Source organism: Mycteria americana, chromosome 4 (assembly GCF_035582795.1).
Source record: "Mycteria americana isolate JAX WOST 10 ecotype Jacksonville Zoo and Gardens chromosome 4, USCA_MyAme_1.0, whole genome shotgun sequence".
Lineage (NCBI taxonomy): Eukaryota > Metazoa > Chordata > Aves > Ciconiiformes > Ciconiidae > Mycteria > Mycteria americana.
This window is the reverse complement of record NC_134368.1, coordinates 8,771,190-8,786,433: the sequence shown is the minus strand read 5'-3', so window position 1 is coordinate 8,786,433 and position 15,244 is coordinate 8,771,190. Positions and strand designations below refer to the sequence as shown.

Here is a 15,244-nt window from a genome sequence, read left to right as displayed (position 1 = left end):
AGCCGTGGGAGCGGGCGGGACCCCCCCCTCCGACCCCCGCAGCGCCAGGGCCTCGGCTTGGGAGGCTGCCCGGGGCGGGAGAGCGGCAGGGGCACCCCCGGTCCCCGCAGGGTGCCCGGCCTGCCGCCCTCGGAGGGTGAGGGGGGGGCGGGCACCGGCGGGGCCTGGGCCAGAGCCCTCTGCGGGGCCCTCCCTGCCCTGCCCTGGCGAAACCAAGGCGTCGGTTCCGGTCCTTAACCGCGACATCCCGAGGCGAGCCCTCGGCCTCGGCGGGGCAGAGGCCTCCCCCCTCCCCGGGGGCACACGGGGCTCGGCGGGGACCGCCCGGGGTGGCCGGCGGCTCCCGGGAGATGCTCCGGCCACCGGCTCCTTCGGGCTTTGGAAATATCACCTCCCCGCAGGTATAATTCAGCCTAACTACAGAGATAACCATCGCTGCGGCGGGGAGGCTTGTGAGAACGCGAGGGTGTTCCCGGTGTTTCTCCATTTATTTTGGAGAAGGAAACGTTTCCGTGGGAGCCTTCCCCAACGAGGCAAGGGGTCCGGGCCCAAAATGCGGGGACTTGGCTCTGCAGGGTGTCGATGCCGCCCTTCTGGGGGGGTCCCCTGCCAGCCCCTCACCCCCCAGCACCCCTTCCAGCTGGTTCCGAAAGGCAGCGTCTCCCCGGCTCGCTCGCCCGGGAGAGGCTGTTGCTCGTCCCCCCTGCAAGGAAGCTGGAGGGGACTGGCTTCCTGGGGAGCACGACGGGACCGGTCACTCGGCCCGATCACGGGAGAGATATTACATGTCACAACTCATCTAGGGCCCCGTAATCAGCGCTAACTTTCTGGTGAACAGATAACCAGAGATGGCAGATGGATGGAGATTGCACAAATGAGGCTCTAATTGACAATCAATTGTGATTAGGAGCAATAGAACATCTTTATAACACTCGCTTTACACCGCCAACAAACAAAAGCGCCGGGCGGGCTGGGGGGCCCGTCGGGTCCCCCCGGCATCCCTGCTCCCCCCGGCATCCCTCCTCCCCCGGCTCTGGCCCCCGCACCGCCCCGGGGGGTTGTGTCTGTCGGTGGTGCCTGCGGGCACGGCGGGGTGAACTGGGGGTGCCTCTCTGTGGGGGTGCCTCTCTGTGGGGGTGTTCCCTGGGGATGTGGCTCCTTCTCCTCCGAGCACCCAGCGCAAATCCGGGAATTCCTGCTAACTGAGCCGCTCTGGACTCCGCACGCCTGGGGACTGTCCCTGCCCTGGCAACCGGGCACAGAGATTTAATTACAATTAGGATAATTTTTTTTCTAAGATGGAGTGACCCCGCGGATAAAAAAATACCCCTACCGCCGCCACCCCTCAAAACCCGCGTTCTCTCCGAAAAAGCACAAATGCAGGCGACTACCACCGCGGAGCTGATAAAGCCAAATCATCGGCATCTACCTAAACTACCATCTACTTTTAATAAATAATATCCCAGGGGCAGAAGTAATGGGAGGCAAATTTATCAAAACAAAAAAAAGCTGAGATCAGAGGCACGGCCGGAGGAGGAGGAGGAGGAGGCGGAGGGGAAGAGGAGCTGCCACGGAAGGAACCAGCAGAGGGGTGGGTGTTGGTGCAGGGTGGGTGTACCTGCAGCTGGAAACTTCGCTCCCGCCGTGGGTGCGCGGCAGCCCCGTCGGGAAGGTCAGGGAAGGGGGAGAGGTGGTTACCCACCCACGATCAGAGATTCTACATAGCATCTCAACCCAGGAGGTGATTTATAATTTAAAGAGAAAGCATAATAAAGTCATAAAAGGGAAAGGACACTGTTGTGGTGTCTGATTAAAATCTGAGGGCTGGTGTATAATATATGAGCGGGGGCTGGTGTGGGCTCCCGCTCAGCGGGACTCCCCTGGGCCCAGCCCGCTGATGGACTAATCATGTCCAAGCCCTACCAAAATTACAAGCTGATTGTTTTACCCATTATTTCTCCCAACTTTTAATTTCTGCTTTCTAAAGGATCATTGCCCGCGGTAATTGCAAAGGACCTGTCCTTGTATGTGTCACCAGCCTCAAAGACAAAAAAAATCTAATTTTCCTTTTATGCTTTCTCTATTTTCCTATTCCCCCCCCCCCTTCTTTTTTTTCTCCTGGCAGCTAATTCAAACTGAGTAGCGACTGGAGCGTCCAAAACAAGAATTAAATTGATATGATCCAAGCACACACGGCTATACACGAAAGGAAAGGAAATTAGGTAAGGGAAGAAATTCGGGTTTTATAATTCGGAGATAACTTTTATTCCTACCTCTTCATTTTCCATGATTAAAACCACTTTTAATAAGACAGGGGGGTTGGTTTGTTTTGGGTTTTTTTTTTTCCGAAAGTGGAAGTTAGGTCTGGTTATTGCTTTACTCCTGCATGGGATGGAACAGACCTTTTCTCCCAGTTACTCAGAATTTATTGATCGTCGTGTTTTGTCTTGTGCCGTTTAAAGGTATTAATTTTCTCCCAGCACATTCTTGGCACTTACATTTGATATTTAATTTTAATTAATTAGCTAAGGGAGAGAGAGGCGTGTGAGGGTGTGCGTGTCCGCGGACACGAGCCCCGCTCCAACCATGAACCCTCCGTCCATAATTCTCTCCTTTTGTTCTAATTTAATAAAAACCAGCAGGGAAGGGAAACAGGTGCTGGGGGCTGCCACCCCTGAGCCCCCCCCTAATCCCCTTTTTGATCATCTAGCTCCACGATTAGGGGTGGAAAGACCTTAAGTTCCCATTTTCCGTGTATAATATCTTCTTTATATTGATCCCGCAATTATTTAAAAGAAAGCGTCATCTCCTCCCACTTCTCCAAATAAGGCTATTTAGATGCTTTCCAGATGAGTGGAGGTGTGCTGAAACAGAGCTGACAGCCAAGTATATCACAGCCAACACCATCCTTCATTCGCTCTCTCCCTCTGCCCCCTCCCCCCGCACACACTTTCACCGGGTCTCTCCTCCAGTGATGAAGATTACAGACTATTATGGGCAAGGGATTAATTTGTAGCCAATTACAACCCCGTGCTAAATATGAATGCATAAATAAGATACAGCCTTGCCGCGGAGTGTATGTGTGCGGGGGGGAGGGGGGGGCAGGAGTGCCTGGGCAGCCTGGTGAGGATGATGAGAAGGAAGAAGGAGCAGCTGAGCGGAGGCTCTGAGCCGAGCATCACCTTGTGACTCCCTGCCTTCCCCGGAGGCTCCCGGCCGGCTGGACCCAGCACAGCCCCGGGGGGCTGCAGGCAGCGGCCCGGCCCTCAGCCGGAGCGGGGCCGGGGAGGAGTTTCCAGCTCAACTTCGCCGGAGGAGGGGGGGGGAGAGTGAGGCGGGGGGGGGGGGGGGGGGGAGAAGTTGCAACCGAGAGGGGCTCTGCAAAGAGTCATGAATGTGAGCAGAGACAAGGTCGGTGACATCTCCATCCCGGCAGCGGCAGCCGCGGCGGTGACAGCCCCCGCAGCCGCGGCTGGCATCGGCGGGGAGTCCTGCGGCTTGCACGGGGAAGGCATGGACAGCCATGGGGAGCAGCGGCTCTCGGCCGGCGGCGAGCTGCCGCTCTACTCCTGCCCTGGCAATAGGGACAGGCAAGGGGACAACCAGAGCAACACCCCCGGGCAAGAGGGGGCAGTGGCCGCGCTGCCCATGGTGCACAGAACCACCTCCTTCTCCGTGCTCGACATCCTGGACCCTAACAAATTCAACAGCAAAAGGAGGCAGTGCGCGGTCTTGTACAAATCGGTGGGGACCGAGTTCACGCTGGGGGCGGAGGATAAGCCCGAGGACTCAGGGACGGAGCTGGCCGAGCAAAAGGCTCTCGCCGAAGACTTCGACGCGTGCAAGAAGTCCGCAGACCTGATCAGTAAGTAGGTCTGGGGAGCTCGGAGCCCCCGGGATGGGGGGGCTGCACCCAGCTCCCCGGGGAAGGGGCTCGCATGCTTTTGGAGACCCTCCTTCCCCCGCAGGCAGCCTTGGGAGCCGGGGGGCCGGGGGCAGCCGGCTCTCGGGGAAGGGCAGACGCTCCCTGCATTGCTGCTGCGGGATGTAAAGAGGTGGAAAACTGCGTGAGGCTGGGGGACGCCGGGACGGAGGGACGGGAGCATCGCCCCGGGCCGGGCCGGGGCTGGCGGCGTGCCCCCGGGCTCGGCAGCGGCCGGGCTCCGCTCCCTGCCCTCGCCCCGCCTGCCCCGGGGAGCTCGGTGGGAGACACCCCGGGCTCTTTGACCTGTGCATCCCCGGGAGCGGCAGGACCCGTCCCGGGGGTGCCGGGCTGGCTGGGGCGGGGAGGGATCCCGCCATCCTCCTCCTCCCGCGGAGAGGCAGCCCTGCGTGTGAGCTCCGGCTCAGGCAAACTTGCAAGCGGCTCCCAGGGCTGAGGCCTCGGAGGGCCGGAGCTGCGGCCCCGGGGATGCGAACCCCTCTCTCCGTACCCCCAGGGAGCCCCACTTCTCCTGGGTCTCCCCAGGCGTTTATGACTTTTATGCACCTTCACCCCAGGCTCCAGACCCGCTCCCCTTTCCCTCTTCCCCCCCCCGCAGCCTGCCGCCCGTTGCTCTGGGCGACAGATTCAATTTTCTCTCTCCCCTTGGCTTTTTTAGGACAAATCAGACTAATTGTGACAAAATGCTGGTTATCTCTGAAAAAACAATTAAATTCCTTCGATTACATTTAAGGTAAAATGTGCTTAGCAGCGTAAAGAGGCTGGATAATGGGGGAAATCGCCCCAGAGTGGCATGTAGGACTGCCTGGATCGATATCCTATTATCGAATTGTGCATATCTCTTTCAAGCACCTTGCAAACTCTTCCCTAACATCTAAATTATAGGGTCAAAATTCGGATAATTACTCGATTAAAACCTATTACACTTATTAGGGCTCGCTATTGATCGGGAATTGCATTCGACCCAAGCTCTAGATTGCTTTTTCTTTCTGGGTCCAAACATCCCAACTTTCTCACCTCTAAACACCGCGACTCCGGGGAGATGGGAGGGTTTCGGGGAAAAGATGTCACTTGGGACAAATACCTACAGCTATTCCGTGTCCTGAGAGGGGAGAGCAGGGGATAAACTTCTCGGAGAGGGAAAAAGAATTTCTCTGTGTCTGGGGCGGGAGAGGAGGACTCGGAGCTTCCTAATCCCTCCATAGCATGACTCTTTCCATTAAAATTAGGCAGCGAAAGAGGTCTGGAGTCTGCTCCAGCCCGAGCCTTTTACAACAGACGCAGTTTTAACCTCTAAAGCAAAAGCGGGAGCGGGGCATTAATAGAATTCAAAAGCGATTTTTTTAAGAGCAGCGCGTAGCCGGGGTAATTCTTCGTCTAAACTCATCTGACTTTTGTCATACTAAATAGATCCGGGCGATCAGAAAGACTGACGAGGTCAGCCTATCGCTAATCTCGCACCTTTATCTCCAGACGAAGAGAGAAACGCGACTATCGCTCCTCTCAAAATCAGGGGATCTGGAGGCAGGACGAAGCGCTGTGCTTCGCCTCCTGCCAAGTTTCCCGGACGCTTCGGTCCCACCGCCCGAAATCTGTGTAGAGTGGGAACAGCTCCGGACGGATCTGGGACTGCTGGAAAAATCACGAAATTTAATTCCTCTCCTTCCCCATCGTAATTAATATTAGCTCAAGCAGTGGTTTAATTCGGGGGAAGTGTTCCGAAAAGTAGCTCTGGCCAGAAAAGTCCCAACACCTGGGAAATACAAAGGCAAAAGGAGAGCGAAAAGAGTGCTCCTCACACCCCGCTAGTAAAACTCATTTACTGTTAAAGATAACAGTTAAAAGTCCGCATTAAATTGACATTTAACATCTTCCCGAAACAAAATCGCAAGTCCAGCGTCAATCTCCGTCGCCAATTGTATTCGCGCTGCATTTTTCTGTTTAAGGAAAAATTGAGTTGAGCTACGGCTGGGATTTCCTGGAGTTTACTGGAAAAAATAAACTCTAAAGCACCGACTACAACTATAAAACACCCTGGTCGGTACGGGTGAAAGCGAGGGGAGCTGGCGCTGCCCTCAGGCCCCAGCCCTGCCCCGCCGGCCTGTCTGCAGGCGCTTTTTTAGAAATTGTTGTGGCAAAAATGATGCACGGCAGTCTGTCCCGGGTCCTGCAGGGCGGCAGTCTGTCCCGGGTCCTGCAGGTTGGCAGTCTGTCCCGGTTCTGCAGGTTGCAGGTTGGCAGTCTGTCCCGGCTTCTGCAGGGCGGCAGTCTGTCCCGGTTCTGCACGTTGCAGGTTGGCAGTCTGTCCCAGCTTCTGCAGGTCGCAGGGTGCTCGTCCCCACTGACGGTGTGGGGCTGTGGAAAACCTGCCGTGTTTTCCCGTTAGTGTTTCCCGGCGTTCCCGTGTGTGTCCGGCGGCGATCGCTCGCGTTGTCTGTCCGCCGGTTTGCGCGGAAAGCTGGGAAGGACGTTTAGTGAAGCCCGAGATACGAAGGGATGTTTTCCTGGGGAAAAGCATTACAATAAACTCTTCTGCCCCTTTTTCTCCTGGTGAGCCAGCCCTATCCGACGTTGGCCGAAATCGCCTCGTTGAACAAAACACACTTTTTATTTTTTTTAACGCCTCTAATGTTATATATGGGCTTTAGGGTGTCCGGCGTTAGGATACGGACCAAGGTAGAGATGCAATAGCGTGTTCAGTTTTTTGAGGCTTAAAAGCAACTAAAGTACGGACGGGATAAGGGTGCCAGAGGAGCGATTCGCTTTCTGTTTGCACATCTCGGTTAACCGAGTTAACGGAGCCCTTGATTAGGGGGTTCCCGGAGCTGCACCCCCCTTGCAGGTGCAGGGGAGGGAAGCTGCGGCGCGTCTGACAGCCTATGCCTGGGATTTCTGGGCCTGTGCCCCCCCAGCTGCCCGCCGTGCCTCCCCCAGCCCCCGTCCCTGCGGCGGGAGACCGCGGCGAGGATTCGCCTCCCGGCTGCCCCGGAGGAGCCCGAGCCCCCGGCCGGGCTCGGGGGAGCCGGCTGCCTGGAAAATGCGATTTGCTTTCAGGCTTCATAACGACAGAACCGTCAGTAGAAGTCCAATAGCCTTAAATATCGGATAATTACCCTGCTCTCCGATGGAGACCCGTTAATTGGAGCGTAATATAAACCCAAATAAATTAAATGAGCGTTAACTAGTTTGTACATTACACAAAATGAGTTTAATTAAGTTTGTATCTGCTCTGCTAATCAATACAAGTATTTACTCCACTTTAATACTTCCATCTCAGGAAGTGACAAGAGGTCAAGCCAGGCGAAGAAAGGGTTAAAAACGCCAGAGCACAAGCCAGCAAATCTCCCATCGATGCCGAGATTTCCGTCACTAAAATTGTTAAAAGCGACGTGACAGCTTTGCTGCCCGCTTTCCAAATCACGGCTGGCCCGGCCGGGCGGGGAGCGCGGGGGCTTCTCCCCCAAGCCGGCTCCTCGCCCCTGCCCCGGGGACCCCGGGACCCCCCGTGTTGCCTTCCCAAAAGCCTTGCCGGCCGCCGAGTGTCCTGTGGGAAGGGGGGTCTCTCCCCCGCCCCGGCCACGTCTCGGTGCCGGCTTTTGCCGCGGACGGAGAGCTCTTACGGGGCAGCGCCAGCAAAGCCTCCCCGGGCTGGACGGCCCTTTCCCGGCCCCGGGGCTGCAGCCCCCGGGACCCCCTCGCAGGCGGCTCCCCGCCCCATCCCGCTGCTTCCGAACAGCCCCTCGCCCCGTTCCCGGCCGGAGGAGCGGCTGGCCGCGCAGTCGGGGGGCACGGAGTAGCCGCATCCCCACGGCGGGAGGGCCCCGGGGGGGGGGCCGGGCAGGGCGGCCCCGCTCCCCAGGCGCCCCCGTCCCGACAGCGGCGGGGATGCCGGGCGGGTGGATCCGCCCCACGGCGGGGCAGACCCCCGCGGAGCCGGTTTCTCCCCGCCGCCCTCACCCCGGGAGGCGGCACCGGAGGGGGCCGGGGTCGGGGCCGCGGCCGGGCTGGGGCTGGGGCTGGGGCTGGGTCCGGCGGCGGCGAGGCCTAACGGCGGCTGTCGGTTGTCCGCAGAGGACGGCGAGCTCTACAAGGGCGAGGAGTGCGACCTCGACTACAGCAGCCGGCCGAGCCGCAGCCCCGACAGCGAGCTGCCGGACGACGAGGAGCTGTGCGGGGAGGAGAGCAGCAGCAGCGGCAGCAGCAGCAGCGGCAGCGGCACGGCTGCGCCCGGCGAGGCCGACCCGGGCCACCTCCGCGCCGAGGCGGCCGAGGCGGGCGGCCTCCCACCCCCGCCGCCGCCGCCGCCCCCCCCGCCGCCGCCGCAGCCCCAGCAGCCGGCGGCGGCTGCCGGCGCGGGGCCGCAGAGCCAGCAGGCCAAGCCCAAGAGGAAGCGGACGGGCTCGGACTCCAAGTCGGGCAAGCCCCGGCGGGCGCGGACAGCTTTCACCTACGAGCAGCTGGTGGCGCTGGAGAACAAGTTCAAGTCCACGCGGTACCTGTCGGTCTGCGAGCGCCTCAACCTGGCGCTCTCCCTCAGCCTCACCGAGACGCAGGTGAAGATCTGGTTCCAGAACCGCCGCACCAAGTGGAAGAAGCAGAACCCGGGGGCCGACACCAGCGCTCCCACCGGCGGCGGCGGCGGCGGCGGCGGCGGGGCGGGCGGCGGGCTGGGCGGCGGGGCGCTGGCGGGCGGGCTCAGCCCCCTCAGCCACTCGCCGCCCATGGGCAACCCGCTCTCCATGCACGGGCCCGGCAGCTACGCCGGACACCCGGCCGGCGGGCTGGTGTGCGCCGCCCAGCTGCCCTTCCTGCCCAGCCCCGCCGTCCTCTCGCCCTTCGTCCTGGGCTCGCAGACTTACGGCGCTCCGGCTTTCTACACCCCGCACCTATAAGCCCGACGGCCCTTCCTCTTCCTCCTCCTCCTCCTCCTCCTCGCCCCCGGCCCCTTCCCGCTGCACCCCGCCGCCCCTCAGGGGCGGCCGCCGTGCGGCTTTTCCCCCCCACAGCCCCGCAGGGTGGAACCAGCAACCGCCTGGCCGCGGCACCGGGAGGGAACGGGGCTCCGGGGGCTCCCGCCGCCCCTCAGCCCCGGGCGGCTCCGGCGGCCGCCATCCCTTCTGCCCCCCTTTTGTACGCGATGAGTCCGGACTGCGCTTCCGAGGGGAGGAGGAGGAGGAGGGGGAGGAAAACCTCCCTCCCCCGTGTACATACAAGTAGATGTAAATCATCGTTACCCGTATTTTTGTTTTCACCGTCCCTCGTTGCTGTGTGGGTTTGGGTTTTTTTTAAATTATTATTTTATTATTAAATATTTTTTTTGCTTCGTTTTTATTCTGGTCTGGCCACTCGTAAAAGACTTTAAAAGAAAAGATTATGTACCCATTTGACTCTCAGGGTAAAACGGAGAACTATCAGTCCCGTCCCTCGACATTGCTGAGGCAATGACGCGCCGCTCCCGCCCGTGACCTCACGGCGATGACGGTTATTTTTTACACACGTCGCTCTTCACCGACAGCCGAGGCTGGAGGAGCCGCCGCGGACACGCGGGGAAGGGGCGCGGGGGGCGGGCTGGTGGGGCGCGGGGTTGTTTTTTTTTAGGTTACTCATTTCTGTATATTTCTGGTTGTTACAAAAAAAAGTTTTAACTTTATAATTAATGTCTAAGGTATGGGAGTAACGAGCAAGAGATGATCTCGAAAGCACTTTGTTTGCTAAACACTTTCAATCAATCAATAAACTTTAAGGCAAAGGCGGCTTGCCGTGGTGCTGAGTCCCTGCTTTTCGGCTGGATTTTTGTAAGACAAGTTTCCTCTGGAAAACGCCTGGCTCCGGAGCCGCTTGGAGGGATGTCTTGCCTCAGCCTTTTCCCATTTCGTTTCCTCTGAGAGCGTATTTCTTATACGCAAATAAACTTTCTTCTTCTTGTACGAGAGAGGGTATTTCCCTTCTTAGTTCCCTTGTTCGCATTTGCCGAATTGGCTCTGCCGATTGCTGTTGTGCAATATTAAGAACAAAAAAAACCCACAAACATTTTCTTTCTCGTAGAGAATCCGAGATCTCGCCTGTGTTTCTGCAGACGGGGAGCCTGATATTTTGGATTATGTAAATTGAATATAAATCGGCTCTTTCATTCAGATTCCGCTACTTTAAAAAAAATGAAGCAATCTTTCCCCCGCCTTTCCGCTGATTACTTTTAAGTTAGTTTCAAAGTCGGTCTTTTATAGTCCTTATTTTATTTTTTTTTTCTTCATTGCAAAGAAGTCTACAACCGCTCTGCCCACCCCGCTCCGGCTGCCGCTTCCAACCCGCTGCCGAAGGCGCCTGCTCTCCCCTTCGCTGCCTGATTCCAGAGGTGACCCCGGGGAAGGGCTCCCTCTTCCCACTCTTTTTCTTTTTTTTTTTTTTAATTTTTTTTCGGCCCAGAAATTTGACGACTGCCTTCCCAGGGGCAATTTTAAGAAACTAGCCTTTTCCGGAGCGATTTTGGGGAGCAAAGAGGGGGGATGAGGGCTGCGCAGCCCTCTCCTCCCCCCCCCTCCCCGCGGGGCCGGCTGCGGCACCCGCCCCCCGCATCGCTGCCCGAGGGCCGGGGTGCCCGGGCTCCGCTCCCCCCCTCGGCTCCTTCCTCCCGGTGCCCCCCTCCGTGGGCTTCCCAGCCTGGGGCAGAGCTGGCAGCCGCGGGGGACAGGGACCGCGCACGGCCGGGAGCTCCGCAGCCGCATCCCCCTCCCGCGCACCCACCCTAGGAATAAAATGGAACGAAAATCTGCCGCCATCGCGGGTATCCCAGGCAAAGGGCGAGCGGAGCCGGCTCCGCGGTGCAGACCCCCGCGGGGCCGGTGGTTTCCATTGCCCGGGTGGTGCTGGAGCACTGCGGGCTGCAGGGAGATGCGGGGAGGATGCGGGGGCACCCCAGCTCCGCTGCGGGTGTTCACCTCTCCTCATTCAGAAGGGTGCAAGCGCCAGAAGTCTCACAGCAGACTCATTTGCATTTGTGCAAATAATAATGAAAACTTCTAAGATAAAAGATGTTCTGAAGTAAATTTTTCTGGGAAAACGTTACAAGTAGTAGTGGAGTACAGCTCTGCACAGCTTTTACTGGCAGGAGAAAACCAGCTAAACTGGGAAACGGAGACTCAGGAGACTCTTCCACACTGTAAAACTAACCTATTACCGACCGGGTTTGAGCTAGTGCTACTAGCAGTTGAACCGTTAGCTCAGATGGGACGTGACCCAGCTTAATTAAGAGAGATGTTAAACCCTGTCCGCACACCGGGAACAGCAAACAATTCCCGCAGGTGGAAAATAATTCCGCTCCAACAGGGAGCTGCTCAGAGCTTTGGAGTAGATGATTTTCCTACTCCAGGTCAGTTAGCATCCTGCCAGTGAAACCTGTTCATGTGAGTATTATTACTCACAGCTGCTGGATGAAGGAGTCAGTTAGCCTGAGATTCCTAGTCATTAAACTCGACTTAACAAGGCTTCTCACATTTTATAGCAGTGCTGAAAACAGAGCCGCAGGTAGCTTTCTCAGCATAGTTTAGGACGTTACTGATAATCCTTGCTCGAACGCCTCGTCCAGAGGTCTGATCTCGTAGAAGTCAAGAGCAAAACCGCCGAGCCTCAGCTCTAGTGCTTGTCTTCCCCGGCGTGCAGACCGTGCAGCAGCGTAGGGCACGCCGTACGACGTCTCAAGTCACAGGATATTGTCTGTATGCAGAGGCCATTTAGAGTGTCAGCACCAAACAGCTAACTCTCCAGTGATGCTCCCTGGACCAGGGCTCTGCAGCTGGTTGGTGGCGTTGGAACAGACCGCATGGTTACAGGCTTGCCAGGGAGAAGCTTGATGATAACGGCACATGGCAGCTGTTGAGAAACATCCCTGGTCTGAACGCTCAGCACCCAGTGGGCTAAAGCTAAATGCTCTCACCTGCCTGGACGTCCTAGCCCCGTCACCCGTGCTCCTGCCTGTTAATCCTCTGGCTCTCTAAGAGAATGAAACAGGTTACGGGCTTGATGCAGTGATTTGAAGTTATCGTACCAAGGGGATCCTGCTAGATAGCCATAAAAAGCCCCCAAAGCTCCCATACTGTCTGCCCAGCAAGGCCCAAAAGCCAATTCCCACACATCCTACCTGATGTGCCCCTGCGCTGCACGCAGTCGTCCGTGCTCCCGCACGGAGCTTTTTGGAGGGATGCAGCTTGTTTTCAGTGAGTTATCAATGAGAAACAGAGACCCTGGTACAGTGTAAGTAGAACCTGCTGACCGAAGGGATGATACTATGACAAGCAGGAGGTGTTTGCTCTGGTTCATTCTGTGAGTTAATTTTTTTTTTTAATTACTTTGTTATTCGTTCATAAAATGTAGTGTTAGGGGAGTCAGAATGTGGAACACATTCAAGAGAACTTTTAGCAAAGTGTTTGCCAGAGGACAAATTCTCATCTCAGATACACTGAGCAGCACATTCAGAGTCTGATTCAGTTTTTTCAGGTGATGTCTTTGGCACGTACCAAAGAAGATCTGGAGCATTAGCATATTTTTGAACTAATTCCCGTGAAGTCAGTGTGAAATCCAAGGGAGCAAGCCTGTATTAGTGAGAAATGATTCAGCTAGTAATTGCATCTTACCATCATTCCCTATATGACTGAATGAGGTAAAAGAGAAGGAAACTGCATCTATTTTACTTCAAATATTTCAACTTATACTAAGCAAGTTTCAGTTGTTCACACTCACTGAATAAACAGCAGTAAAATGTCTTATAATTGAAATAACAGGAAAAAAACACATAAATACTGATACATTCCAAATGACGGGGAGATAACTGAAGATATTTTGAAATATTTTGTGTCATTGCTTACACACAACAGTCAATGACGTTATATCAAATCATTGGAAACCAGTGTTCTATATTATCACCCCCCAAAATTTCTTAGTGTTATTTCCAGTTGAGCAGGGAATGTGGGTTTAGCGAGTTACTTTTTTAGATGAATTCTTAGGGGTTTTTCACATGTATCATAGACCTTCTGCTTCTGACTGAACTCACAGTCACATTACATGTTTCTATTCTTATACTACCTAAGCAAAATGTTAAAAATAAAGTTTTGTCTGTATGAACTTAAATCCATTTCCCAAAAACACACCGTGGTGTCTGCTTGTAGTCTGCTATATTGGCAAATATCCATTAACTCCTGTGTTACGTGTATAGAATTGTTCTGCTCTAACACAGATGTATTTGAATACCTAAAGGAACATTCTTTTACAATGGCTGGGCAGTTCTGGTCTTCAGGTTCTGTCTCAAAGAGTAAGCAAGCAAATACGGTTGTCATAGAGCCTTTCTTAAGAACAAATAAAACTAAGATTTTTTATGATATTGGAAGATTTGCCAGACTGTGGGATGCAAACCAAGGCACAGATCAGAATGGACACTGAAGATGAAGGGGACAGACAAGTAAACAAATGGGATCCTAATCAGTTTGTCTCACAAAGTGGGTTTACATATACCACATTTCTCTCTATCTGGTGCATTTCTGTAAACTTTTTTTTCCCTTCTGCCCATACTGTTTTGTGCCACCCGCTCTCATTACACAGACATCTCAGGTGGACAGAATGACGGTTGTCACAGTGAAAATAACCCTGGCAGTGAGAGCTCTTTCTACTTTCCTGATGCTGTCTGGCAGAGATGTGAATTCATCATACTGAATAAGCTTCAAAGCAGCTGGGGAGGTTATCACAGCATCGGAAATGTAGAGCTGCTAAATCTGCAGTGCCCGTTCAGGAGAAATCCTGTGGACGCTGGGAATCCTATGGATGCACCCTGTATCAGTAGGGAAACACCAAGGACACAGAGGGCAACTCATGGTCAGGACCCAAAAGTCTGGGCATGCAAGGGTGAGGCAATATGACAAACAGCGGCTAAATCTGATAGATGATTTACTAATTTAATCTCATATTACAAATCCTCGGCTAGCTCGAACTGTCACTCCACCCAAAGTGCTAGATTTTATTTTAAAATACATCTTTTATATTTTCTTCTCTGTAATGTCACAAACCAGAAACATTTTACAATTACAATAAAGGAGGGATGACACTGCAGCAAAGAACTGCAAGTTACAGAAATATTTATGTGAGATGATGATTGACACAGTAAAGTTCACCCCTCTTCGGTAAACTGCTGCTTTTTCAAGAGAAAGAAAATAAATCTATTAACCTTAGTACAAATATCTTGGTTATTGCTTGTTTTCTTTCTTTTTTTTCTTTCCCACAACCGCATACATACATTACAAGAACGTGTCCTGCACATAGACTCGTTCCCGTCTTTGCGTCCTTAATACAGGTAGGGTGACAAGCTTTATTTCCTCTGCCTTGGTCCCCAGAGACTGCGCGAGAGGAAGAGAAGCGCAGGAAGAGAGCATTTGGATGAGCTGCTGGTAGGCCTTGTTCAACTCCTTGTGTTGACCGAGAGTTTGTAGAACCAAGCTGCGCTCTCTGTGACCCGTTAAATAGGTTGAGGTTTGCAATTAAGAATGTTCTTTGGGACTTACAGCATCAGCACTACGCCTCGTAGCGATGATTTTGAGTGAAATAGCGTGTTTGCTTTGAGCACGCTCTGCAGCATTCCCAAGCACACTCGTTTGCTGCTTCTGCTTCAACACTGGGGAAAATAAAGGCTCATGCACATGTGGAAGCAACGTCTAATTTCAGCCCTAGTAAAAACGTGTGGCAGACTCTCCTCCTGGTGCTGTTAGCCTTCAACTGCGAAAAATACCATTACAAAAATTCAAAGATACCCAAAAGCAATTTCCAAACAAGCAGAATCATATATTATATTTCCATATACCTTTTATAGTGCGCGAGGATAAGAGCGGCTCCATAATGGCATTATAAATATAGCAAATTAATGGTGGATGCAATGCCAACACCTTGTCATTATGCAAATTGGAATGTCGGCAGAAATGGTTATTCAACAATCCCTTTCAAAGTAACCAGACGCCTAATGCTGCTCATTACATCTAAACTAATTAGCACCACATTTAAACCATTTTAATAAGCTTTTTCCTTAACCCCTTGACAGAGGGGATTCCTGATGCTAATGCAAAAACGTACGAGCACTTGGCACGGGAGCGCTGGGGTTTAGCTCAGGGCACTGACAGGCAGAAAATGCAGGAGAAGTCTACCCAAAAAGCCAAATGACAATGTTTAAGTTACAGACATTTGGGGATAGAGAAACAGATTGCACTGGAGCAAAGTCTAGTCGAGTTTGCCCCGGCTGTGGTGCAGCCTGTCACTAGCACAAACACCACC

The 15,244-nt window shown here is 54.3% G+C and overlaps 1 protein-coding gene across 1 annotated transcript; it reads left to right on the top strand.

Moving 5' to 3' along the window:
* Positions 1-3,513: 3,513 nt before the first annotated feature.
* On the top strand, positions 3,514-8,835 carry NKX1-1 (NK1 homeobox 1). The gene is made up of 2 exons (XM_075499154.1): positions 3,514-3,865; positions 8,015-8,835. Exons 1-2 carry the CDS (start codon positions 3,514-3,516, stop codon positions 8,833-8,835), a joined length of 1,173 nt encoding a protein of 390 aa, XP_075355269.1.
* The last annotated feature ends 6,409 nt before the right edge of the window (positions 8,836-15,244 follow it).

What these genes read in the sequence shown, in the direction of transcription:
- NKX1-1 (XM_075499154.1), top strand. Translation starts at nt 3,514, where the DNA reads ATGGACAGCCATGGGGAGCAGCGGCTCTCGGCCGGCGGCGAGCTGCCG. An exon ending in GAAGTCCGCAGACCTGATCA is followed by an intron (nt 3,866 to 8,014) that starts GTAAGTAGGTCT and finishes GGTTGTCCGCAG; the next exon opens with AGGACGGCGAGCTCTACAAG.